This window comes from Ochotona princeps, chromosome 24 (assembly GCF_030435755.1).
Source record: "Ochotona princeps isolate mOchPri1 chromosome 24, mOchPri1.hap1, whole genome shotgun sequence".
Classification (NCBI taxonomy): Eukaryota; Metazoa; Chordata; class Mammalia; order Lagomorpha; family Ochotonidae; genus Ochotona; species Ochotona princeps.
This window is the reverse complement of record NC_080855.1, coordinates 15,266,890-15,293,381: the sequence shown is the minus strand read 5'-3', so window position 1 is coordinate 15,293,381 and position 26,492 is coordinate 15,266,890. Positions and strand designations below refer to the sequence as shown.

Sequence of the window (26,492 nt, the reverse complement as noted above, 5' to 3'; positions counted from 1 at the left end):
TTTTTTGATTGAAAGGCAGACAGATGGTAAGACAGACTGACACAGAGAGGTTCTCTGTTAGTTCACTCTCTAGGGCTCGGCCAGGCCAAAGCCAGGAACTGGAAACTCCATCCAGGTCTCCCGTGTAGGTGGCAGAGGCCCCAAGTACCTTACATCCTGCTTCCCAGGGTTCACTTGACCAAGAAGCTGGAAGAAAAACAGCCTGGAATCTCGATGGTCCAGTCTGGGGTGGGGGCATCCCAGTGTCTTACCCGGGGAACCCAACCCTTGACCCCATCCACGGGTACAGCGTATGCACAGGAGTTTTTGCTCCCTGAGGTTTTAAATACTGCCATCTCAGAGCAGAGAGGGGGCGTGCAATGCAGAGTGTGAGCTGTGGCACGGTTCATTAGGATGCTGCTTGTCAGACCCCCTAACATGTGTTTCACTGCCCTGTTCAGTGCCTGCCCTGCCCTCCCAAGGATGTCCCTGAGCACATGGCCCAGTGGTGTCCCACGCATTTCCTCCCCGAGTGCGGGGAAGAAGAGTCATGTCCGTTCCAAAAATGGCTCTGACTTGCACTCTGCACCTCAGATCACCTCCCTGAAGATACATCTGCTGTGTCCCTTCCCTCACAAGTGACATGGGTCTGTCTCCATTCACCCGTTCTGCAACCAAAGGAAGAAGCAGCCATGAGGGAATCTTGGTTTTCGTTAAGTCCCCTATTTAAGCCATCTTGGCCCATGTCTAGTGCCAGTTTTGAGGCTGACCCGTTCTTTCTCTCTGCTGCCCTGTGTACTGCGTTAGGAACGCTGGCCAGCATGTTGACCTCAAGAGCTCTCGTCCTACTTTGTCCCCACGGGGCTGCTGGTGCGGCTGTGCTGGGTTATTTTCCTGGTTTAGAAAGGGAAGCATTGTCTCTCGCGCCTTAGCACTGAGAAGAGGGACTCGCCGAGCATGTTAAACAGGTGTGGGCCTCTCACCATCAGCCGGGGGAACTGGCACATCACTTCCAGGAGTGTTTGACCACAAGAGACAGGCTCCCTTGTGGGGTGCTTCACACAGTGGGGAGTCTACAGTGCTCCCACTCAGAGGCCAGGGGCTGTCATCACCCTTGGCATGTTGGCACTAGCTGCCCTGTGATGTCTGGAGGGCTGTGTGGGCATTCATGGCTCTCCTTCTTTGAGATGGCAAACACTCCGTGGGGAGCTGAACACACTGAGCCCAGCCCAGCCCCAGGCCCAGCGGGCAGATCTCTGGGGCCCTCCCCTGCTGCCGTCCCCTTACGGCTGCAGGACCTCGCACCTGCTGTGTACACTCCTGTAAAGGCTCCCCTTCTCCGTCCTGCCCCCAGTGCCGCATCACCCAGCCTAGAAACCCACCACCCAGCTGCTGCCTCTGGTTTCACAAGGCTCTTGCCTGGCTGTTGCTGCACTTGGTATTCATCAGGAATGCTTGTGTCTGCAGATCTGGACGGAGTAAGGCATGGAGATCTCTTAGGTCAGGCAGGGCCTGCTTTCCTCACATAATCATACAGCTGAAGGGCGCCAGCTCCTGGCATTCGTTCACTTGCTTCACAATGTCATGGTCCCGCTCTCTGCCCCTTGCCTGCTCCTTCACTCCTGGTTGCCTGTTGGAGAGCAGCCGTCACCTCCCTGTTAGAGAAGAGGGAAGAGAGGGAGTATTCCAACACCCAAGCCCTTGAGCCGTCCTCTGCTGCCCTCCCCGGGCGCATTGACAAGGGCGCTGGATTGGAAGTGGAGCAGCCACGACTATAACAGGTGTTCCAGTATGAGATGATGTCATAGCGGGCAGCTTAACCTGCTGTCCACAACACTGGCCCTGCTGTCATTCTTACTTTGTGACTAGAAACGGAATCTCTGGAAGAATCAATGCATTGCCTGGGGTTGCACAGCTCTCTGAGGGACCCAACTAAGACTCACCCCTACAGCTGCCTCCCCTGCCCCCACTCCCGTCCCTGTTCCCAGCCCTCTTCGCTCCTACAGTGTAACAGTGCTGTTGCTTGAATGAATGCATCTGGTCAGGGCTCACAGAGTGAAGAAGAAAGAAGCCTGCAGTGGACTTTATAACAAGAAGGCGATTATCAGCCCACCAGAATTTGCCTTCTGCATCAAGCCTGTTGTAAAAAAAATATATATATATAGTTGGCTAATGATACCACAGTTGAGGAAAAGAAATAATGCCCATAAAATCTGGAGTGATTTTTCCGTTTGGTCTAACGAAGTGATATTTATTTAATGGGGATAGTGATAATTTTCTTCATGTAAGACCTGGGGTGGTAGGCTATTTGGTAATAAGCATTTATGCAAGTTAGTCCATAATCTTGCGGCTCCAAATAATTTGCATAATTGTTTCCTGTTTAATTAGGTGAAGCACTGGGCCAGTTCATGCCCTTTGTTACTCCTGGGAAGTCCCAACATTCCTGTGTCTGAGCAAATGAACCAGTGATCATGTATATTCATGTCCACCACTTAGACAATTGTGAACTCAAACATTCACAGGCATTTCATTTCTGCAGTATATATTTTTTCCTGCACTAATGTGCAGGGAGGTGTGTGCGTGCGTGTGTGTGTGTGATTAAAGGAGTAATAGACATCCAATTGAAAGAAATTTGGGAAGGAGAATGAGAAAAATCAATCATCATTCCATACCACCCAGAGGCAGTGACTATTAACATGTTGGGCATATTTCCTTGCTAATCTTTTTAAAAAAATGTTTGGCATAGCCACATTCATACACATTATTTGCGGTTTTGTATGCTGCTTTTTTTGTATACAGCATAAACAAGCCTCTAGTGCCAAGCGTCGTGAGGCTGGTGGTGCCCTGTGTTAAGGTCGTACTCTTGCTTCCTGGGCTGTTCTCACGATGGGTGCTGGGGGCATCTGAATGATCTCTTGAATTGTTGAGTTTCCTATGGCAAGAGTAGCAGGGAGCTGAATCCGTCTGCTCATCAGCCCTCCCTTTGCACCAAGCAGCATGAGAACACTTTGTTACTGGGGAAGCAGCTTTCCTGTAAGCAGCTTTCCTTCAGTCTGGCCGAGAGCAATCGCTGGCCACACGCAGGAGGACGACAGAGAGAAATCAGTGGCTTTCCTTGTCTGCCTACGGCTCAGCAGCCCCCATACCCACCAGGCCTCTGCAGGCCCACAGGATCTGCCCACAGACTATGCAGGAGGCGGAAGCTCAGCCAGCTTAGGTCTTCTGCTGACCATCTAGCTTCAGTCCAGTGGTGACCAATGAGAATGCTGCATCCAGACAGGCTATGGGAAGGCCCAGTTCTGACCAACCTGTCCTGTGTCGAACTTTCCAGAAGGACAGCCAACCTTTGCTCTGAGAATCCAGGCTGGTCCCTGGGGTGAGGGGTGGTACACAGCTCTGCCTGCTGCCTCTGCTGCCATCTCCCCTGAGCACGGGGACCTCAGTCATGCTGGTGCTTTGCACTCCTGGTGCCGTCACATCCTATGCCCCACCCAGGCAGTCCACTCTTCTCGCACACTGTCCCCCCGACTCCTCTCTCCCCTCCAACACCTGAGCTTCCCCTCATGGTCTGCAGGCCCCCCATCCCCACCCCATCTCTCTTCCCAGGGGAGGGCAGTAAGCAGTGCAGCAGGAAGTGGGTGTTCAGCCCACATAGCTGTCCTAAGCATCTGAACACACATGCTGCGGCTGTTGCATCTCCCAGCACCTCGACGTCTCTGCTTGTGGGCAGGCTCTGCCTCACTGCCCTGGCTTCTCCCGCAACTCCACCTTGAACCTCTTGTCTCATCTGCTTCCTGAATTCCCAGTGCAAGCCTGGAGGACATGGGGAGTGGACAGGAGCCTAGGTTCTCGTGAGGTGCCCATTCTGAGTCCCGGCAGCACTGTTCCTTCGCCTGTTCTGAGGAGGGGTGTCAGGAGAAGCACACAGAGAGAGAAAACATGTGTGAGTGAATGTGAGCGTATGTGCATGAGTGTATGTGTGAGAGGGAGCAAACGTGTGAATGTGTGTGTATCCGTGTAAGAGTGTGTGCACCTGTAAGTATGTATGTATGGTCGAGAGTCATCTCAATATGCATGTGTGTGTACTCTGTGAACATGTGTCTGAGTGTGTATTAGATATTGTGTTTGTGCATGAGCGTGTCTTTGTTACACTCTAGTACTCCTATTCCTTAAATAGTATACCTCCTCTTCTTCACATATAATCCCATCCCATCCCCTTTCTTGCTCCCTCCGCTGTTTGAAAGCATCCCTCAGCTTGATCCGCTGAACCTTCTTTTAATTTCTAAGCGCTTCCTCGGTCATTTCTCCCTTTAAATACAGCATCACGTAATTGTGTGATGGATGCCGTGGCTCCCTGCCCCTGAGCTCATTAACCACGGTGTTTTCTTCTCCCCGCAGTCTCTGTTGATTCCCGTTTTGGTTCTGGGAGACACTTTGCTCTGCTCGCTGCTTGCTGGGCTGAAGGGTGCAGCACTTAGAGGAGAAAAAGATGCCGCGTGGTGGAGCTGCTTGCCATGGCGGGCGGGAGGGGGTTGAGTGCCCAGGGGCCACCCCTGGCCTCAGCCTTGAACTGCCAGGTGGGCTCCCAGGGTCTGGCTTCCAGCAACTCCAAGCTGTGCTGGTGCTTCTCCACCCTTGAACTGGCTGTCACCACAGATGTCACTGAGCACAGGTGGGTAGGGAGGAAGGCTCTGGGATACCCACAGAATTGGGTTTTTTCTGTTTTCATTTTTTAAAAAAACTTGTTGAAAATTGAGCTTTGCCCTAGAAAAGAATAGTGCAAGCCACTTGAATATGTGAATATTTTCCCTGCCACACTCCATAGGCGGGTGGCCTGGAGCCCCCACCTCTGACAGCAGCCTCCCCTCACTGCAACGTGGTTGTGTCTGACCCCGAACCTCTCAGAAGCAGAATCCTGCAGCACATCTGAGGCCCCTCCAGCATCACACAGAGTTCATTATTTGTCCTGGGTGTGTGGTATGATGAACTGGCAGGTGCGTGTCTCTCACTTGGGTTTCAGCACTGCTCGGAGAAAGCCTGCTCACCCGTTCTTGTTCACGGCTTCTGGTAGACCTGTGCCCTGATTTCCCCAGGTCAGTCCCAAGAGGCAGAACTCCTGGGCCTTCAGGAACTGCAGGTATACCATTCTTTGGTGAATACCGCAGACGAGTTTTCTATGGTGGCTGCACCAACCCAGATGCTGCTGGGTAACCTCTCTTGTGGCCTGTGGTAGTTCCAAGTCAGCCAAGCCCATGCCCACTTGTATACCTGTTTCTGGCTTTGATGTACCAGTCCCCCCGGCCCCCGCCGTGCTCCCAGCGTCACGTCGGAGAGCTGTCTCGGTGATGGGCCGGCAGGAGTGAAGTCCTCCGTGTCATCTGTCCTCTGCTGTTCACTGGAAGCCTCCGGTTTGAAGGAGGTCTTCAGCACTCTGTTGCCCCCAGGTTTCCTCTGAGCCGTTTCTGCTTTGTGGCTTTATAAAAGCCAGTCTGGGACACTCACCATCTTTCCCTGATGCTCAGAAGATCATGGTCTTCATCCTGCACTGCCAACAAAATTACAAGATAATTCTGATTCCATGACTTTATCCAGTCTGATGATTAATAAAACAGCACAAACCCAAAGTATGTTCTGGTGAGGGGTAAGACTGAATGCCTTCCCTCATGGGCTGGATTTTTAAGTTGATCTAGTTACACTGCATTCTAAACCAGTCTCTATAACCTTTAATCTTGACCTGTCCTGGGCACACACCCCATGTGGGCACGTGGAACCATTGGCACTATTTTGGACCAGCTACGTCAATGGCTAGGGGGACACAAGAACTAGAGTGTGTAACCGATGCTCACGCCTCCTACCCCTGGGCTCACAGCTGGGGACAGGAGAGTCAGGGGACAGGAGGGTCAGGGGACGGGAGAGTCAAGGGACGGGAGGGTCAGGGGACGGGAGGGTCAGGGGACGGGAGGGTCAGGGGACAGGAGAGTCAGGGGACGGGAGGGCCAGGGGACAGGAGGGTCAGGGGACAGGAGGAAATGCAGGAACCTTCTGTGCTCTCGGCAGAGGGTTGCTCACCAGCAAGCACAACCAGCCTCTCTCGGGGCTGCGCTGCTCTGCACTCAACACAGTCTGGGTGAGCGGCACCACTCGTTCTCCGTGCCCCTGGCCCCACAGAACCCACAAGACCAGGACGGATAGGGCCTTGCTCATTGACACGGCGGCAGTGTAAGGAGAGAACCCAGCCACCCAGTTCATCAGGGAGAACCTGCTGTGTTGTGGGGTACAGCAGCGGGCTGGTCAGGGGGTAGAGGCTCAAGTAAAGTACTTTTCTCAGTGCCTGGGACACAGGGAGCATAACGTGAGTGACAGCTGGCGCCGTACATTGCCAAGTGACCTTCCAGCCCACCCAGCGGAGTCGCTTGCTTCCCTCAGTCAAACCTGTGTGGCTGACCTCCCTCTTCCTGGGGCCTGAAGGCTGTTCTGGCCCTCACCTTCCTCTTCCCTGCAGCTCTGTGCCTAGGGACGCCCCATCCTAATTCCACTCATCTAGCATGTGCTCCCCTATTAATGCAACAAACAGATAACCACGTAATTATGTCTTTACCAACCACTAATCAAACACACTCGATATACTTATTATTCTGCATAACACATTTCTCTCCCCTCGTGTATTAAGTTCCCTGAGGATCATTGCTACCTACGGGTATAAATAGTGGGTAGGTTGCCATGCTAGCTGATAAGAGCAGCTTCAAAAGAAAAAAAAAGAGAGGAAAGACATGGAATATGGCAATAATAATGGAAACCCGAAATATTTTGCTGGGAAGGAAAGCAGTGCAGCTAACGTAGCCCTCATGTGGTTGAAATAGCACAGTCACCTGTCTGCATTGTATGTTAATTAGGGGTGTGTGTGTTGGGGGGAGGGAGTAAGCCTGACCTCTGACCAGCATCCACACTGTTACTTCTGCGACATTCCACGCAGCCAGCATAGACAGACTTGTGCACACTGTGCATTTGTAAGGAGAAACCTTTCACTGGAGAATACGGTTATATGATCTGGTGTCTTTGCCTGTTTTACTACTGCTGCATGTTGGAGATGGCGGGGAGATCATTTATAAAGTGAAAACCTTAGCTACTCGATGAATCCCTATTAGCATATACTTCGTGCAGAGTTCTGATGACTTCAGAAACGTGGACCCCCCCACTCCCCAACACTGTTATTATTTGGGGAATGAGCGTGACCCCACAAGTCTGCAGCATCTAAGGAGCATTGGCTTTGCCATCCAGAGTCTCCCATAGAGTTCGCGTGGCTTAGGGGTGGGGTGGATGGCTTTGGTGCTGGCACTGGCGAGAATGCTTAGGTGATGTGGGCAGCAAATGCTTCCCCAGCATCTGAAACTCACTGTGCAAAGCTGAATGGTGGTACTGAGCCTTGGAGGGCCATTTGCCCTTTTCTTGTCACTTCACTTCACGGTTCCTTGGCATACGCTGCCAGGACAGTCCTTAGGGACCAGTGGGATTGTCCTTCTCCCTCTGCCCCTGACAGCTTGGGCATGAACCTCATGGGGCACAAGATGTGATCGCCCGGCACCCTACCCTGAACACAGAACATGGGTCCTCGTGACTTCTTGTTCGAACAGCTGACAACCTCACTTTGATCACCTGTCTAAAGTCCCTGTCTGAACACTCAGTGTCCTGAGGAGTTGGGACTGTGAGCTGAGATGTGGGGAAGAGAGAAGTCAGCTCTTAGCTGGGACATCCTCCACCCAGCGCAGCTTCACAGACTGCCAGAACTGAAGACCCAGTGTTCACAGCCGAACGCTGGGCCCCTGCTGTTAGGGAAGAGGCTCCGAAGCAAGTGACAGCACGTGAGTGCATCTGTGTATGTGTGTGCAGCGCATGTGTGGGTAGGTGTGCATATGTGTGCCTGGGTAGTTACAAGTGTATGTTGCATCCATGTGTGTGTTTGTATGCACGTGTGTCTATGGCTGCACATGTGTGCATAGGTAGATTGCAAATGTGTATTGCATCTGTACATGTATTTATATGCATGTGTGCACGGCTGCATGTGCGCTTGAGTAGAACTTGGGTGGCAGCTGGGTGAAGGAGCTGTTGGCCCTGCTGCTCTTCTCAGACAATGGGGAGTTGGTGAGGAGGAGTTCAGGGGCTGCCCTGCTGATGACCCACAACTGGTATCAGATTGAGAGCTGCGTGTCTCTGTTCTGGCCCCATGTCTTCTGATAATTTCCGCACTTAGCCATTCCTGCATTATACCACATCTACCTTCAGCCCCAAGCAGCTTCACAGTTCAATGAAACCACTGTCGGAGCCTGGCCTTGGGGGCAGTGGGGGACCCAGTGTTAGGAATTACGGACAGAAAGAAGTCCAGGAGTTGGAGCAGCCGAGGAGCTGGTGCGGGCAGGGAGGTATCCCCCTTTCCCACTTCCTTCATCTGCCTGCCTCCCACGTGGTCTGCAGGTTACTACTCTGGGCCTTATCAATTGGGTTTTCTTGTCACCACGACTGGCAGTGACCCAGGAAGGTCACGCTCTGCCCTCCCTCCTCCCGACCCACTGACTGACTGGGCGAAAGGCCCTGTGGGTGACCCAGCACGTCGCCCGGTTGTCCCTCTGCTTCCTAACTGGCCCTGCTGCTTCATTCACTTCCTCCAGCAGCGGTGGAGTGTTGTCATCATCCCTTTTCCTGCGAGTTCTCCGCCCACAGGGAGAAGGGATTAACAGGGTCCGATTTCCCGCCTGTTTGCCACAGAGAAGGCGTGTGTGCTTGTTCTTGTTAGGGAAAAAAAAAATCCTGCCTACTAACCCAGCACATGCGTTCCTCACACTGTTGAAATCTATTTGCGGTGTCTGTTATTTAGACACCCTCCACAGGGGAGAGGAAATAGTTTGACGGTCTCAGAGATGGAGGGTTGTTTTCCCAGCAGTTTGCCAGGGGAAGTTTGCCATCTTTGCGTGTTGCTGGCTGTGGCAGGGCTGGGGAGGAGAGAACATGAAGGCACCGGCTCGCTGCTGTTCGCTGTTCGTGTCCTGTTCTGCCCTTCCCACGAGGGGCTTCAGAGTCCAGCTGCTTCGCTTCTTTATGCCCCCCTCCCACCCAGAGAGGAAAAGCAAATGTGTGGGATCGTGATGGTTTGCGCTTTGCAGGTAGGTGCGACGTTCTTTAAGCGAAGCATAATGGATATTTTCCCTTCAGCAGGTGGAGTCCCCACCTGGAAGAGGGATGGGGGAAGAAAACAGCAATGAAGTAGACACCTGTGCTCTTGGAATTGAACTAAGCCACCTTGGCTCACAGCAGTCGCTACGTTGTAGCACATTAAAGTCCCAGCAGAGGCTTCATGGCCGGGAGTTTGCCTCTTCCTCCATGTCTGACCACTTCCTGTTAAATGTCAAGGCAGTGTCCCAGTAATAGCCATCCTGGGCCCATGGCAGTGTGGCTCACTACTGTCCCATGGTGCCAAGAGTTCAATTCAGGCAGTGGACGGGATGGGGGGCACAGGAAGGAGGGAGATAAGAACAAAGGGAGAAATGGAACCCCTTACTTCATTTCCATTTCCCAGATTTACCCAGAGTTCACAGTTTCCCCCTGAATCTCTAGAGTTTTCTCTGTAAAACGTGGATCTATATGACATTTTAAAAATGTGCATGTGGACCTGATGTAGTAGTTCAACAGGCCAATCCTTTACCTGCAGTGCCGGCATCCCATATGGGCATTGTTTTTAGTCCCAGCTACTCTACTTCTCAACTAGCTCCCTGCTTATGGACTGGGAAAGCAGTGGAGGACGGCCCGAGTGCTTGGACCCTGCACCCCTGGCAAGACCCAGAGGAAGCTCCCACCGTTGGCTTCGCATTGGCTCAGGTCCAGCCGTTTGGGGAGTGAATCAGCTGATGACAGATCTCTCTGTGTCTCCCCACTCCTTCTTCTCTCTGTAAATTTGCCTTTCAAATAGAAAGAAATAAAATTTTTTATTATATTATTGACAATCTTTACATAGCTAATTACGGTAGAAAGGTTCAGGGGCTGTAGGGAAGTGGGAAATAAATAAAAACTTTAAAAAAGATTTATTTATTTTTCTCGGAAAGTCCGATATACAGAGAGGAGGAGACACAAAGAGGACGATCTTCCCTCCGATGATTCACTCTCCAAGTGACTGCAATGGCCGGAGCTGAGCCAACTCAAAGCCAGGAACCAGGAGCTTTTTCCAGGTCTCCCATGCAGGTGCAGGGTCCCAAAGCTTTGGGACATCCTCGACTGCTTTTCCAGGCCACAAGCAGGGAGCTGGATGGGAAGTGGAGCTACCGGGATTAGAACCAGCGCCCATATGGGATCCCGACACGTTCAAGGCGAGGACTTTAGCTGCTAAGCTATCGCATTGGGTCCAGAAATAAATAAATAAAAATGTGTATGTGATTTTACTCCTTTACATCATGCATTTCTAACCTGATGTATATTGAAGATCTTTGTGTGGCATCCACATGGCTCGTATCTTTCTGTTTCATTGACTTATTTTATCAGGATCAAATTTTAAGCAAGTCATTTGTCAGCAGTGTGCTGTGACTGTGAACACTGAAGGCCCCTGGCGACGTGGCAGAAAGTCACTGATGTAAACTGGGATAGCTGCAGGGTGGGAAGGCTCCACATGCGATGACAGTGGGGGTGTCTCCCAGTCCCTCTGACGCCGATTGGGACCGGAGTTCTGAGCACACCAGGCTGAGTCTGAAGCAGTGGAACCCTGGGCATCTTAGGGGCCAACAGTGAGGGCTCTGTCCTCACAGCTATGCAGGGACTGCAGGGCGCTTGGCATGGGCAGAGCTCTGAAGGAAAGCTCTCCGTGCCATGGCCTGCATCATCTCACTTGTGAAATGGTTCTGCGCCTTCGGTCTGTGTCTCTCCCTTGGCATGCCAGTTCTTAATGCCCTAGCATTAAGACATGGAATCCCTGGGGATTCTGCTGCACTCTGGACCCTTCCTCGGCCATGGTTATCGGGCATGACGCACTTGCCCATTGGTGCAGCTGTTCAGTGCCTGAGGACTCTACCTGTCGGCAGGGCCCACGTTGGATAAGCATTGACCTGGGACTCACGTGCCAAACCATGTCTGTCTGTCATGGCGGTGCACGTGATGGAGCACTGAGACGGGGAGGAAAGTCAGTGCCATCTCTGTCGAGTACTCAGGGACGAGATAGAGAAATGAAGTTCCTGTGACACCCTGTATCAGGGCTGACGCTGCCCCGTTGTCACTTAGCTGCGTGGGGCCCTTGACCGCCAAGGCATCCTGGGAAGCACTCAAAGCGACATCTTGCGGTTTGCATGGGCCCAGTCCAGTGGGCTTCTAGATTCTTCCAAGCCTGTATTTCACATGAGCGAGCCCATGACCTACTTCTGTGCATCTCTCACCAGCCACCACCCTCGCTCTTGCAGGCACACCCTGGCGGAAGGAACAGACGCGGGACCTGCAGCGGGTGCTTGGCGAGGTGGACAGGGACATCCCGCTGGTCTTTGTCAGTGGCAACCACGACCTGGGCAACGTGCCCACGGCCGAGACCGTCGAGGAGTACCGCCGCACCTGGGGAGACGACTACTTCAGCTTCTGGGTTGGGGGCGTCCTGTTCCTGGTGCTTAACTCCCAGCTCCTGTTCGACGCGTCACAGTGCCCCGCCCTGAAGCAGGCACAGGAGCAGTGGCTGGAGCAGCAGCTGAGCCTCGCCAGGCAGCGAAGGTGCCGCCACGCCATCGTCTTCCAGCACATTCCTCTCTTCCTGCAGAGTGTGGACGAGGACGATGACTACTTCAACCTCACCAAGCACGTGCGCCAGGAGATGGCTGACAAGTTCATTGAAGCAGGTACCAGCGCCACGGGTGTTGGGGCAGAGGGTGATCTGGAGTGGGGGGCTACAGGTCAGCCAGGGTGGCGGTGGGGGAGCTGTAACAGGACACTGCTTGGTCCATTGTCCAGGTCAGGCTTACCTTGGTGGCCCAGGGTGTTCTTGCTGGCTGGGTCCTAGAGCAAACCGTGGCATCACCTGGAGGAGACACAACCACCCATAACTGTTCCTATTACTGTGATCCCTCTCTGTCCTTACTAAGCAGCCAGGACTTGGCCACGTGGCCTCTACCCCAATACCCTAATCCAGTTGGTTCACTCCCCGTCTCTTAGCACCATTGCTGGGTGATGTTTCCACGCCCCCAGCCTCCCTTTCGTTAACTTGGGATTTGGGATGGAGGGCAGGCATTCTTAGCATGGGGAGAGGATTGCACTTTGACTGGTACTGGCTTATTTTTCTCTTTTTTAAGAATTACTTCTTTATTTGCCAAGTCGAATTAGAAAGTATGTCTTCCATCCGCTGGTTCACATCCCAAATGGCCATGATGGTTTGGTCTAGAAACGAGGCCAAAGCCAGGACTCTGAAATTCTATCTGGGTCCCCCACATCAGTGCAGGGTTCCATGTACTTGGACCATCCTCTGCTTGTTTCCCAGGCACATTCGCAGGGAGCTGGATCAAGAGTGGTGTAGCTAGGACTTGAAGCAGCACTCCTGTGGAATGCTGGTGTCACAGGTAGTGGTTTAGTCCCACCGCACCCTGAGCCCACCCCTGGAACTGGGTTCTGCTCCCAACCTTAGCTTCAGATTCCTCCTCTGTGAAATAAGAATGGCAGCTGTAGCTGCCTTGTAGGGTGGTGGCAAGGATGACACTGAGAACACATCCGGCCCACTGAGTGCTAAACATGTGACAGTCATCACTGTGGACCATGGGCATCCTGTGGGGGTGCCAGGGTACACCTGCATGTGGCCGTGTGCACTCAGGAAAGGGAAGGAAGCCATGGACAGGGGATGTCTGCCAATATTACCCAAATGTGAGCCAAACCAGCACTGGATGTGGCTGCAGTGGGTGGCTCCTGCAGACCCACTCGGCTTCCTTCCAGTGAGACTGGTTCAGTTTTTTCCTAAGTTGGGGGAGAAAAATTCATTGAGTTGGATGTTAGTTGCTACTGAGTCTAAACTGATTGTGCCGTAGGACACCACAAACCTGCATCCACTCATCCAGCATATAGCAGGTGAGTCCGTGACATCAGAGTGGGAGAAGAAAGGAGGTGCTCACAGCAAAGTGCGGAACTGGGAGCCCAGCAGCCATCGCTTAGTTCCTGAGTGCCCCAAGGGGTTGGGGTGGAGGTTACCATAGACTGGGGGCAAGAGATGCATGATTGGCTGATGAGCAAGACTGTGGTCAGCCCATGTGCCTGTGGCCACTGCTGATTGGTCAGCAGCACAGTATTCTTTGGGGAATTTTGAGGATGTGGTGGAGGGTTTAGACAGCCAGGTGTTAGCTTACATCTTGCTCAGGGTCTGCACTTCCTGGGGAGCAAAAAAAATCCATGGAGATTGAACACAAAGATGTAATTTATAAGGGATGATGATCATTGTAATGGCTGTTTGGACCAGGGAACCTGGAGGGCCAGCCACAGGCCCCCCACAGTCCTTGAGCCGAGGTTACCAAGTGGTCGATAAATAGTCCTAAGAGCCAGGCTGGGAGGGAGAGCATGGAAGACACTCGATGCTATTAGTAACTGTAGGAGGCTGGGTATCCCAGTGTGAAAGTGACAGACCCCAGCTTCCGAAGGTGACCCTGCACAGCAGTGGCCCCCACACCTCATTCCTGCCCCCGGAGGCACCTCTCCCTGGCCTGTCTGGAGACTGTGCCATCCGGCTGACTCCCAAAGGTACCCTCAGCTCCCCAGCGTTCAAGCTCAGAAGCAGCCATTGCAGCTCTCTTCTTGGCTCAGGTCCCACTTCTCAGACCCTCCCAGGGCGTCCCTGGACCAGACACTGCTGAGATTGAGATTTATATGTTTATTATTACAGAAGAGAGGGTTAGAGGCAGCCTGACCTAGCAGCAAGCATCAGGAGAGAGAGATCTCCGCTGCCATACCTTGCTCTGCATCATGCTTAGTGTCTGCCTTAGCTTGTGAGAAACATGGTGGGCTCCTGTGTGGTTTTGAGACATGGGCAGAGAGTGTGCCATCATTGGAGATGTTTTACCACCTGTTCTGAAGAGATGGGCCTGGAAAAATGTCTTTTAGGGCCTTAGAGAATACTACACCATGCCTTTTGCAAGGGTGGAAAACTGCTCCAGTGACCTGGAGACACTGTCACACCTGAGTTTCCATGGAAGTGACTTCATAACAGCAGAGGTGCTGTCTCCATCAGCCACCTCCCTGAACCCCCTTGAGTTCTGATGTCCCTGCCAGGACAAGATGCACAGACCCATGAGCCCCTTCAGTTAGAGAGGAGACTCAGCAAGGGAAACCTGCTGGACACCCGCGCTCCCCTGAGGACAGCATCGCACATGGGCCGTCAGGCCTGCAGCCTGCAAGCCAGATTCCAGAGCCTTTGGGCACCTGCAGAGCCAGACGGTGTCTCCCAGGTGAACCACGGCTACCCAGAAGGCCACTTGCTCATCTGAGGCTGACTGCAGCCTCCCCACAGCCCAGCAGTCTCGTTCTGTCAGCAGAGCTGCTTGGAAGCCAAAGGACAATGGGATGTGGCTTGGTAAGCATGAGGCAGCATAGAGGGCTGGTTTTCCTGTTGCAGGCTGAACGGCCTTAGGTGCCTCTGTCTCCAGAAGAGGCCTCCTGGCCAGGGACCTGGTCATTTCACATCCTTTTCATCTGCCTCTTTGACATCCCGAAGCCACTGTTGTTGCATTGTCTGGGGTTGAGCAGCAGCTTAGAGCCAGGCTCTCTGCTCCCCTCTCGTCCAAGCCAGTGCATTTTCTGCCCAGCAGACCATGGTGCTGCATAGCCGGAACCCTCCTGAGACACCCCGGTCTTCACCAGGCTGCCCGCTGCCCTGTTCAGAAGTCTCTGCCCTCCCCCGGCCTCCATGGCCCCATTGAGCCATGCCCTCTGCTCTGAGAGCTTCTGAGTGAGAAGCCTTTCCTGCTGCCCCAGGTTCTTCCTCAGCTTCCCGTGATCCCAGCAGACCTGGAAGTGGTGGTTTGCCTGAACCCAGCCCTAGGTCTTGGGCTGCCAGAACCGGGCCTATGTTATGTTCGTCTCCACATTCCAGCAGCCAGCCCAGCTGCTGCTGTGAGTGAGGGCCTGCCACATGAGTGTCCATGCAGCAAACAGGGGAACAGAGTCCAGGACTCCAGCCCCTGCCCGCAGGCCGATTGGCATAGTTCTCCTCTTTCTGCAGCACCCAGTGCATGCCAGGCACAGGGCAGAGCCAGTCCAGCTGTCACAGAGTGCTTGGCCGTGCCCCTCCAGCCACCTCTGTCTGTGTCCTCAGGGCCCCATAAAGCCAATTGGTGCGTCTCTGCTGTGATCCACCTGCTGGCTTTCCAGACTCACCCAGCAGAGTGAGCCATTCTTCATCCCTCAGGCTCCACCTTTAAGGAATTGCAAGGTGAAAGGACCTCTTCTGGGCTGCTGGCCTACCATCTTCACTTGTGGTCCCAGTTCACCCATCAGCTGTAGGCTTCCCAAACCTAGCTGTCTGCTTAATGACCTTAAGCACTGTCAGACGGACATGGAATCTAGAGTTGGACATGACCTGCTGGCCTGGGAAGCCCTGGCAGGAGTGTGCTCGTGGAGGACACTCAACCCCATTACTCTGAAATGCACAGCAGGATGGGGCTGAAGTTGGCATCATTTTTGCAAAACCAGAATCCAACTGATGGTTTGTAAAACTCATAGACTGAAAAACATCAGAGAAATTGTGGGTGATGACAGCTGACTGTATTTACTGTGGCCTCCAGCCCTTCGCCCTCCCCACACAGTGTTATCCCTAAAAGCTATTTTCAGTTTCATTCATCTCCTTGTGCCGCAGTGCAGGTCCTCAAAAAAAATGTGTCAAAAGCTCATCAGAATATCAGGGCAGCTTTTAATTACGATAATTGTGTTGTTACAAAATATCCTTTCACCGCGGAGCATCCCTCCCTCCCTGTACCTGCTGCTGTGGAGGTGCAAGCCCTGCTTCCTTCCAGCAGGTTCCGTGAAGGATCCTGAATCATCGGGTGGGAGGCATAAACGATGTAATAACAAGCATCGACAATCATCACCCATTGTTGCCTTAATTCTCTTAAGTGGGGGAAGAGGTAAATGAGAAGGAAAGGCCACCACCTGTGCTGGGAGGTGCTGTAGGAATGGAGACCCACCAGCCTCCCAGCTCGGGTCTCTGTGCAGGTGGTAGCAGCCTGTTTCCTATTCTGAAGTTCAGCAAACAGCCCCTCTTTGTGCAATCCAAAAAAATGTGGTCAGTACCCAGCACTGGTAAACCAGCAGCAGGGCGGGAAAGACTGATGGATGTGCAGCAGCACCTGCTGCTTCCCCGTCTCTTCACACTGCCTGGGGAACATCCATGTCTTCCCTTCAGCGGGACGCTGCAATTGGTTTTCTCTGTAGCTCACCTGATACCCCTGGTGGAGTTGTGGAAGCACAGAGCAGATGAGGAAATCTTGGCTAAGCACAGACCTTGTGCCCAATCCTGCTGCCCCCAGGAAATGTGACCTAGTTCACATGGATTCCAATAGAAAAACCCCATCTTAAAAGAACCAAAGCCTGACTCTTGAACCAACCATATTTCCCTCAATAGCTTCATACTTTTTTTTTCTTTTTCTCTTTTTTTCTATTCTCAGTGCAAAGATGAAAGCAGTAATTTTAAAGAGCCCAGAGCAATGTTGTCAATTAGGACAAATTCCAATAAGTTGACCTTTTCTGTAAAAGCGAATGCGGAATTTCATAGAATGGTTTCATCCATAGAATTTATGCAGTTTTGAAAAACCAAGGGGAAAAAAGAAGAGGGGCCGAAGTTGTGGTGCAGTAAGTTAAACCACAGCCAGAGACGGTGGCCTCCCATATGGGCACCAGTTCCAGTCCTGGCTGTTCCACTTCTAACCCAGCTCCCTGCTAATCCAGCTGGGTACAGCAGGAGATAGCCCGGATGCTCGTGACTTTGGCTGCCATGTAGGAGACGGGATGGAGTTCCAGGCTCCTGGCTGAGGAAGCAGCTGGTAACCTCATGGGGTTGGCATGGAATGCCTGGTGCCACCTCTGGCACAAGGGAAGTATTTGAGAAAGGGACATCTGTGTTCCATGTTGTGTCTGTGTGGCTCTGAACCGGGCTGAGACCCCCATGATGAGTAAGCCTGTTCTGTCCTCTCACTAGAAAGGTGCCCATCACCCCTTTGCGAGGTAGAGAGAGCTGTCCTGGCAGGGCAGGTGCATCTGCCAGGTGGCCATGCCGGCAGCATGCCAGCCTCACTTTACCATGTGTAATTAAAGAAGGGAGAATTGCCCACCATGTGTGCCGTGTAAACCCCAAGATGTGAGGCTGCTAGATTCCTCCTGGCTGTCCCCTGGGGCACACAGGAGGTGGCCGAGTGACACAGGATCCTTGTAGTCTTGGGAAGGGGTGAGGGTATTCGTGGACCAAGGATGGGATACCTTTTTGCAACCCAGGGCTATTTGAATATTTAGAACATCATTCATAGGCTTATGAAATTATAATCTTAAAAGTGAGCCTGCTGTAGGTGGTTTGAATTTGGAGTCTCACCTGCAGTTGCCTTGGCAGGGGCCAGACCACATGATTTTACAGCCTTTACACAGCCCATCAGCCAGACACTCCCTACGCCTAATTCAAAAGGTAGGGAAACCCTGAACTAGGTGAAAACCTCCCAAAGGGCTTAGTGATTGAATTTGATTCTTCTTTTAGATTTGAAAACACAGACCACACCAGCCAATACGGTAGCGAACTAGGCGCTTTCTCTGTAGGGAGCTAGACCAGAAGTGGAGCATCCAGGACTCCAACTGATGCCCTTATATGCTGGCACTTCAGGAAGTGGCTTTGTGTGCTCCGCCACAGCGCTGTAGCAGTCATGTTACAGTGAGGTCTGTTTAATGTACCTTTTGAAAAGGTTGTTTGTTTGTTTGTTTGTTTGTTTTAACATGGCTTCTAGTGAAAACAAGCCCTTTCCATCAGCATCTATAGAGTCCAGTGTCTCGGGAGGCCCCCTCAGCTCATAGGATTTTACCTGTTCTAATTTGTCTTCTAAGGCTTAGCTTTGAATTCATTTTCCCCAGGTCTGGCCCATTTTATGTTTCAATCAATTCACCCATAAAGCATCGCATCATTTGATGTCTTTTCTCATTCACCGTAAATCTAGATAAAAGACCAACTGCCGAAGCTACATCTGGTGTGAAGCGATGGGCCTGTTTCTCACTTTGGAGGTATCCCTCACAGTTGGGCTAATTAAAGTGAAAATCAAGTCCTGATGTAAATATTTACTAATCGGGAATCTGGCATGTGTGAGTGGGTGTTGCTGATTGCTGAAGAGAAGTCCACGTTCGTTCACTTGGCAGACAGCTGGGTGGCCCTGTGCTGGACACCCCAGGACTGCCCAGTACAGGCAGGCCTTCCTTCCCTGGACCTGCAGCTCACACTGAAACCCAGAGCTAACTCTGTTGTGAAATCCCAGACTTAGATGTCATGCAGGGAGCCCTGGAGCGTGGGGCACAGCAACGTCCGTGTGGATGAAGTCCAAACAGCCTGTCTTCTCTTTTCCAGGTCAGGTTTTTAAAATAGCAGTTAGAGCCACATTGAAATTAAGTGAGAGGTTCCCGTGTGAAATCCCAGCATCCCTGGTGTCTTGGTCTACTTTCTTTTGCCGTCCGCGAACGGCACAGCCTGAGTCATTTGTCAGGGATTAGAAGTAGAGGCTGCAACTCGCCACCATTGAAGCTTGGGAGGTTTCAGATGGTTGAGGACCCTGTCGGTGGGGACTCTGTGCAAGGTCGGGAGGCAGGTCAGGGCACAGTGTAGTGAGACCGAGCACCTGTGTGTGTCCACAGGGTGCATCTTATGTGTATATGTGCACACATAATGCCTGCTCCCAGCATCGTCCACATCAGCCTCATGAAAACCCGCCTCTTGAGTGTCACCTCTCGCCCACTCCTTACTGTTTTCTCATTGCAGTCACTTTCATATTGCTGAGAGTGTCATAAGAGCATTTGGGAAGCATGAGATGATGCCACACAAAGCATCATCTCAGCATTACAAGCATCCCCAGTCCATGGCTGTACTGGGCTGCATGGACATACCGTGTTCATTGAACTCTTGCCATTGTCAGGCACCCGGGGTTTCATAAATACTCCTATCCAGACACATGTTCAGACACGCAGAACTAGTCTTGGTGAAGGCAAACACAACTGTGACTCATGTCTGTTAAAGACCTCGGCCTTCAGCTGGCTCCTGTCGTGGAGTGTATGTTGTGCTTATGGTTATAGTCATCTTTGCATGTTCCAACATCTGCAGCACACATTCTGTGCCTTTGAAATCCAAGAAGACGTGGAAGCTAGAGCACAGGGCATATACGCTCCAGGAGCTCAGAGCCTGGGAGATGCCCAGGCAGGACCATGGAAGTTCTGGCAGGGTACACCTCGTGCTGCAGGGATGGTTTGATTATCCATGCCAGTCACATTCCGTGTTCCTTCCTCTGCTGCTCCTTCCCCTCTTGCTTTGTTCTCTTGTTTCTGTTTCTTCCTCTGCTTAGTCCTTACAGTATAAACAACATTTATCCTGTGTCCTATCTTCTGGTCAGGGTGATAAAGTATCCACTGCTGACCTTGTAGAGGCCACTGATCCTCTAGGCACGCATCTGGCCAGGCACCCAAAGCAAAGCTGAGCGCCTCCATTCAAAGGGGAGATTTGGCTGTAATTGTAATAGCTCTTTCTTCAAAACTCTGAAAGCAAACTTTGTAAGATGTTAATATTTGTTCTCTGTGAGTGGTGGGGATATGAATGTTATGCCATTCTTTTGTATTCCTCTGTATTTTTGCTTTTTATTAAGATGTATTTATTTATTGGAAAGGCGGCAGAGTCAGAGAAAGGGGGAGAGAAAGAAGGATTTTGAACCCGCTAGTGCGCTTCCCCAATGGCCACAACCACAGGGGGTTGGGCCATGGGCCAGGCTGAATCCAGGAGCCGGGCAGCTCTCCCAGATGAGCAGCAGGGCCCACGCCCTGGAGCCATCATCTGTTGCCTTTCCTGGGAGGTAGGGAGCTGGCTCAGAAACAGAACAGCTGGGATTGGAACTGATGCTCATAGCAGATACCAGCGTCACACAGGGTGGCCTAACCCACTGCACCGCTGTGTCTTTTAAAAACCTGCCAGTGTGTCTTTTAGATGTCACCCAACATGAAAACCGAGGATCATGAAGTGCAGGTCCATGATGATGGCCAGACCAGACAGGCAGAGGGAGTCACTAAGGGCAGGTGCCGAACATTCGGTGCTTTGTGGCCAAGAGGCAAGGCGGAGGAGACACAGGAAGCATCCCTACCTCTTGGAAGAAAAGGGACGATGGGCTGTCAGTAGCTGGCACTGGGGCAGGCTGCAAAGATGGGTCACTGCTGTGTGATGCTTGAGGAGAGCGGTTGTGGGGCCCTGCATTGTCACCAAGCATCGAGCACTTGGCAGCTGCCACACAAGCCCCTCCAGCCATGAGCAAGGGGCTGTGGTCTGCGGGTTTGGTTTCCGTGGACCCTGTGTCCTGCGTTTTAACACTTGGGGTGACAGCCTCTGAGTTGTCACACATATGTAGCCTCACAGACCAGCTGGGGACCCCAGGAGTCACAAGGCCAGTACAGAGGAGATGGCAGGGATAGGAGGGAAGGTGCCTGCTCTGTCCCGTGGGGCAAGTGTGGTGGCCCAGGGGAGGGGAGGAAGAGCCCATTGAGCAGACCTAGGGCACAGCAATGGGCAGGGCCATGGCACAGCCCAGTTGGGGTACTAACGGAGATGCTGTGATGGGTGACTTGGGACGGGGGCCAGATTAGCACCCTAGGGTGCTGGAGAATCCCCAGCCATTGTACTTGGAGAAGTGGCATGGTTGGCTTTTGCATTTTAGAAAGATAGCATTTGCTCTTCCCTGCCAGCATGATAGACTGAGAATGTTTGCTGCCGTAGCCCCAAGGTGGGACTGCGTGACCTGGAGTGTGAGCGCGTGACCTGTAGTGTAACTAAACGACCTTTTTGGAACTTTCTTAGCAGGCAGGGCCTTCAGGGACGCTTCCTGTGGGCACTTGCCTCTTCTTCCTGTTGGGGAGTGGACATGGTGCCTGCAGGCCCCGCGGCCATCTTGCAGTGTTGAAAACACATTGAGGAGAGCAAAGCCCACAGGCAGACAGAGCCCAGATCCTTCTTTATGCCACCCTTCAGCAGCTGCACCCGCCCTGGTCTGCCTTCCTCCTTCTCTGTCACAGCACAGAGGGGCCATACATAAACACACACCCTCAGGTGAGCCCTGACATGGGGAGGGGGGCAGAGGTCGGGATGGGAACAGGAGGAGGATGGGAGTCCCTTGTGACTCCTGCATCCCCAAGATAGTGACTGTGCGATGGCCCAGTAGGGCTGAGTGAGGTGAGGCCCGGGGAGCTGCAGGCCTGGGTCTGGGCAGGGGTGTGACCCTGGGTTAGGGATAGTCAGGGTTGTCGGGGATTCAGCCAAGCTGTGGTCATGAGTGAGAGGGACAGCGAAAAGGGCATGGGCCAAGCCCAGGACAGGGCTGGCTGGGGGTGGGGGTGATGGTGACCTGCCCAGGAAGGCGGGGCTGGAGCAGGAGGAGGGGTTCCAACCCCCACAAAATCATGGGGAGATACGCTCATTTGGCTCACAGGATCCCTTCCCGGTGAGATTTTCCTTGTCCCAGTTATTAAACAGGATGGGACCCACTGAGGGTGCTTAGATCTGGGGGTTTCTGTATCCACCCCCAGACAGAGCACTCCCTGCTCATAAGTGCCCCCCACGCCAGCTCCCTCTGCCTCCCAGTGCCCCCACCGTCCCCCCCCTCAGTATTTTTAGACAAACTTCAATCTGACACACATGCCATCCAGCACAAGAATGTTTCTAACAAACCCCCTGTGCTGACAGCTGGATTTAAGATCGGGCAGCAGGTGCACGGTAAATGGCACGCTGCCAGATGACGTTCTGCTTCCTCTGCAGGCCGGAGAACTTGGAGCAGGCCCTGCCCCGCCTCCACATTCACCAGTAGTTCTGGCCACAGACAGCCTGCCCAGGAATCACACAAGTGACCACCTACTTGAGAACGGAGCTCAAAAGTCCCAGCTTGGGCATGAGCTGAACTCCTCACAGAGGGAAGTTGGTGGAGATTGGCCTGATTTTGTGCTCAGAGCACACACCCCTCCCCGTGACAAAGGAACTCCATCTCACCTCTGCCTTGAGGCCAGCAGTGGCCACTGACCAGGACCTCCCAGTCTGTGAACTGGCCACCTTCTGTGACAAGCGTACCCACAGGCCTGCATTCTTTTTTGCTTTCTAAGATTATTTTATTTAGAAGAGCTACAGAGAGAGGGGTCTTCCATCCACTGGTTCACTCCATAAATGTCTGCAATGGCTGGAGCCAAGCCAGGAGCCAGGAACTTCTTTTTGGGTCTCTCATGTAGCTGCAGGGTCCCAAGGACATGAGGCATCCTTTGCTCCTTTCCCAGGGTGTAAGCAGAGGGCTGGATCAGAAATGGGACAAGTTAGACCGGAACTGGCCCCAGGCTCAGGCTCTTAGCACCTGTTCTCTGTGCATTCACGCCCGGCCTTGCAGTTGCTTTGTCTCTTTTTTCCTTAAGAATCACACCTCTTTCTTTACTGCCCAGGCAGAGTGTAACTGGTGATTGATAACACACTTTTCACTGTTATGGCTAAAATGGTAAAAATGGTAAAAATGCATAATCTTTTTACGTATGTCTACTCAGGCAGTAGAAATTGGATTGCTGCCCAATCAGAATTTGTTTACGCTCTCCAGGCCCGTGTCTGGAGTGCCAAGGCCTTAAGGACGTCAGTTTCTAATATCAGAATTACACTGTGCTGCATCCCAGATTTCCTGATTGATTCAAAGCAAGTTTCCAATAATCAAATAGTAAATTACACGGAGACAGCAACCCAGTCCTCTTATTGATTTGAGATGAATTTGAGACAAGATAGCTTAAAAATAGCAGCTTTGTGTGTCTGTGACTGGGACCCGAGGAGCTGGCCTGTGTTACTGTGGCTGCTGTCCTTGCTGGGAATTCTACCCAGCGGTCACTTAGGAGGCCACATGTCATCTCCTTCCAGTGGTCAGTAATGCAGAGACATTCTATCTAATACTCAGAGACCCGCACATGCATGGTGGCCCCATGTACAAACTTGTTGCCAGTCTTGCTAGGCCTGTCAGAGAGACCAAGATCGATGAATCCAGCATCATATCCACCAAGTGGCGTATCGATGATGCCTTCCCCAGTCAAAGCTAATAGGAAGCCCAGACAGGGAGACTCCCCTGCTCATCTGTCCTCCACACCTGGACTGCAAGTGCAGCTTGGACCAGAGCCTGCATGCGACATCTGGAGCCTGCTTCAGAGGAGGCAGCTGGCCCTGTCCTAGAGAAAGCCTCCTGCAGGTGGTTGTTTGGGGAGGGTGGGCTCTTCACCACGTCCGTGACCCCCTCCTGCATAACTCTGTATCCTGGGCATTGTCCCTGTTCACCTTACAGGTAAACCAATAAAAATGGAAGGCACCTAAGGGACTCACGATAGAACAGCACCAAGCACACGAGGGACGAGGGTGTTGAAGAGCAGGTGCCCTGCCAGCCAAACCTGGCTGCTCACCCTGGCTGCCTGGCCTCCTAGCAGGGTGGCTTCACATTGGACTGATGCGTTTGAAGATTTTTTTTTTTTCACTTGAAAGGCAAAGTTAAAGGGAGAGGGAAAATTTGTATCCACTGGTCCACTCCCCAACTGAGGCTGGGCTAGGCAGGAGTACTTCTGGTCCCAAGAATCCCTCTAGCCACCCTCTAGACAAGCTAGACTGCTGCTCAGGCACCAGCCCTGAGTGTAGGGTCCCGTTCCCCCAAACCCTGGCCAACACCCATTAACTTCCCACCTTATTACAGCATCCTAGTGGATGGGAAATGGTATCATTGTGGTTTATCTCTAGGTAATACTTTCCTTTGAAAGGCAGAGGGAGAAAGAGAGATAGTATCCATCCACTCCCCAAATGGGCACAATGACTGTGCCAGGCTGAAGCTGGGAGCCTGGAACTCCATCCAGGTCTCCATCATGAGTGGCAGGGGCCCAAGCACTCAAGCTGTCTCCTGCTGCCTTCTCAGTGGATTCTTAGGGAGCTGGATGGGAAGCGGAGCAGCTGGGACTTTGGGTCAGCACCTAGACACACAATGCTAAAGTCCTAAGTGTTGGCTTTACCTGCCCATTAGCCCACTTGGTTATACTTTTCATTCACCCATGTCCTCATTGGTTAAAGTCCAGTCTAGAACTTACCCTATGAAATAAGGGGTGTCTTGATTTTAATCCCCCAACACTGTATCTTTTGTGTCTGCCCTCTCTAAACTGCTGTTTTCATTCAGTGCATTGTTGTTCTCATAAAATGTTTTCTTCATGGGTCTGAATTCTCTGTTCAGGACTTTTGGACACCCTATGCGATGGCTTGTTTTAACTATTTCCCAGTGTTAGAGAAACTGGCCTCACCGGCAGGGGAGTCATGCCCCTTACTTAGCAGTTTGTAAACTGTCCCACCCAGCATGAGATGTCTCCGTGGGTAGCAGCTGGAGTTAGGGCTATCTTCATTCTTATTTTGCGCCTGCTGTTTCTTGATGGGCTTCTCCCTCTCATGGTTTCAATTCTGTCCATCCCACCTCCGTCTAGGGTCAGACCTTGTGATGGGAGGGTAGGGCCCCACAGTGACACTGGGAAAATGTGTGTCTGTTCTTGCAGGCCAGCCTGGGTCTCTCCTTCCTTCTGGGCTCCTCAGGCCACCTCAGACACAGTAATCACTGTGCTGGAGACAGCTCTGCCAGCTTGCCAGAGCCATCGTGAAATTGTAAGGAAATTTGTGAGCAGTGACTTTTTTCTCTTGAACCCACCATTAAATGACAGTCCTCTGTATGCCATCAACTGTGGCTCCAACATGTTTTTAATTGTGTCTGTACTTAACACGCACAGACTTTTTTCTTGTCATTATTGGCTGAACAAGGCAGCCCAACAGCTGGTGACACAGCCGCCCAGGAGGGCGTGTGTGAGTTCCATGCGGAAAAATTCCCACAGATTCCAAGGGACCACTGTGCAAAAGTAAACATATAAACAAGCAAAAGACTGCTGCTTTTCCGATGTCTTCTGATTCCTAAGCTGCAGGACAGGTCCTGGTCTTCCCAGTTTTGGCATCCAGGCAATGGACCAAGCGAATGGACCCCCACTTGCTTGCACGTTGTTTGTGTCTGTCTGTCTATCTGAAGTAATAAAAAGTGTAAGTTTATTTGAGCATAAAAAGTGCTTAAAGTCCCGGCTTTTTCCACAATACACCTTTTTCTGTGCACGTTGAAGACCTTTTCTATGAGTTATCCTTGGGACTCTCCTAGATGTCACACAGGATAGCGATCCTCGTGGAATACAAGAGTCAGTGATGCTGCACACAACTAGACAGCGAGGCCCTGTGTTACCCCAGGCGCAAATCCCCGGCCCCCTAATGTGTCTTTCCCTTCCCCCTGCAGGTATCAAAGCCGTGTTCGCAGGGCACTACCACAGGAATGCCGGCGGCACCTACCGCAGCCTCGACATGGTGGTGTCATCTGCCATCGGCTGCCAGCTAGGCAGGGACACCCATGGGCTCCGAGTCGTGGTGGTCACCGCAGACACCATCGTGCACCAGTACCGCAGCCTGGACCAGCTGAGTGAGGAAGGGATAGGGGATGAGCTCATGGCCTTGCTGCAGAAGAAATGACGGCCGCCAGGAGCCACTATCTCCACGCCCACTGCCCTGCATTTTGCCAGAATCACCAGCACCGACAGGCAATTGCTGGAATGTAAGAACAGGCAGACAGGCAGGATTGTCACTTCCTGTCCTCAGGGCATTATCCCTGGAGTTCCAGCACCCAGCAGCCACACGCTTAGAAAAAGTGACAGCAGGCGGTGCTGTGCCTGCGTATTTGAATAAAAGTCACCTACCGTTGTGCTTCTCCACTCAGCCTCTGTGTGCTTGCCACCTGCGACTATCCCACCTTGATATCCACAGGTGACCCTGGATTATCTGCAAATGGACCAGCTCCAGTTGACATCAGTGGTGGTCCCGATTCCGCACATGCAGGACAAAACCAAGGCCACCCCCTGGGCCTGGCTCAATAGGCTGATCTTCCACCTCCAAGCACCAGGGTCCTATATGGTCACCAGTTTGTGTCCTGTTTGCTCCAGTTCCCTGCTTATGGCCTGGGAAGGCTGCAAAGGATGGCGCAGTGCTGTGGGAGATTGGAAAAAGATCCCCTAGCTCCTGGCTTTGGATCGGCTGAGTTCCAACCGTTGCGGCCATTTGGGGAGTGAACCAGCAGATAGAAGATCTTTCTCTCTGTAAATCTGCCTTCCCAATTAAAAATAAATAATCTGTTAATAAAAAGTTAAAAATTTAAAAAAATGAAAGTTCACCCCTTTCCTCTCCCTTTTGCTCCCTAGTAACTTCT

The 26,492-nt window shown here is 52.3% G+C and overlaps 1 protein-coding gene across 2 annotated transcripts in view; it reads left to right on the top strand.

The window, feature by feature from the left end:
- The window catches only part of CPPED1 (calcineurin like phosphoesterase domain containing 1), a 58,532-nt gene extending 32,625 nt beyond the window's left edge, over positions 1-25,907 (top strand). Inside the window, exons 3-4 of one of the 2 annotated variants that reach the window (XM_004586768.4) lie at positions 11,409-11,831; positions 25,533-25,907. In XM_004586768.4, coding sequence (XP_004586825.2) covers positions 11,409-11,831; positions 25,533-25,762 — 653 coding nt within the window. In that variant the 3' untranslated portion in view covers positions 25,763-25,907. Of the gene's footprint in view, positions 1-11,408; positions 11,832-24,759; positions 24,895-25,532 lie in introns of those variants that run through there. The other variant, XM_058680671.1, reaches the window with a different exon arrangement.
- Positions 25,908-26,492: the final 585 nt, after the last annotated feature.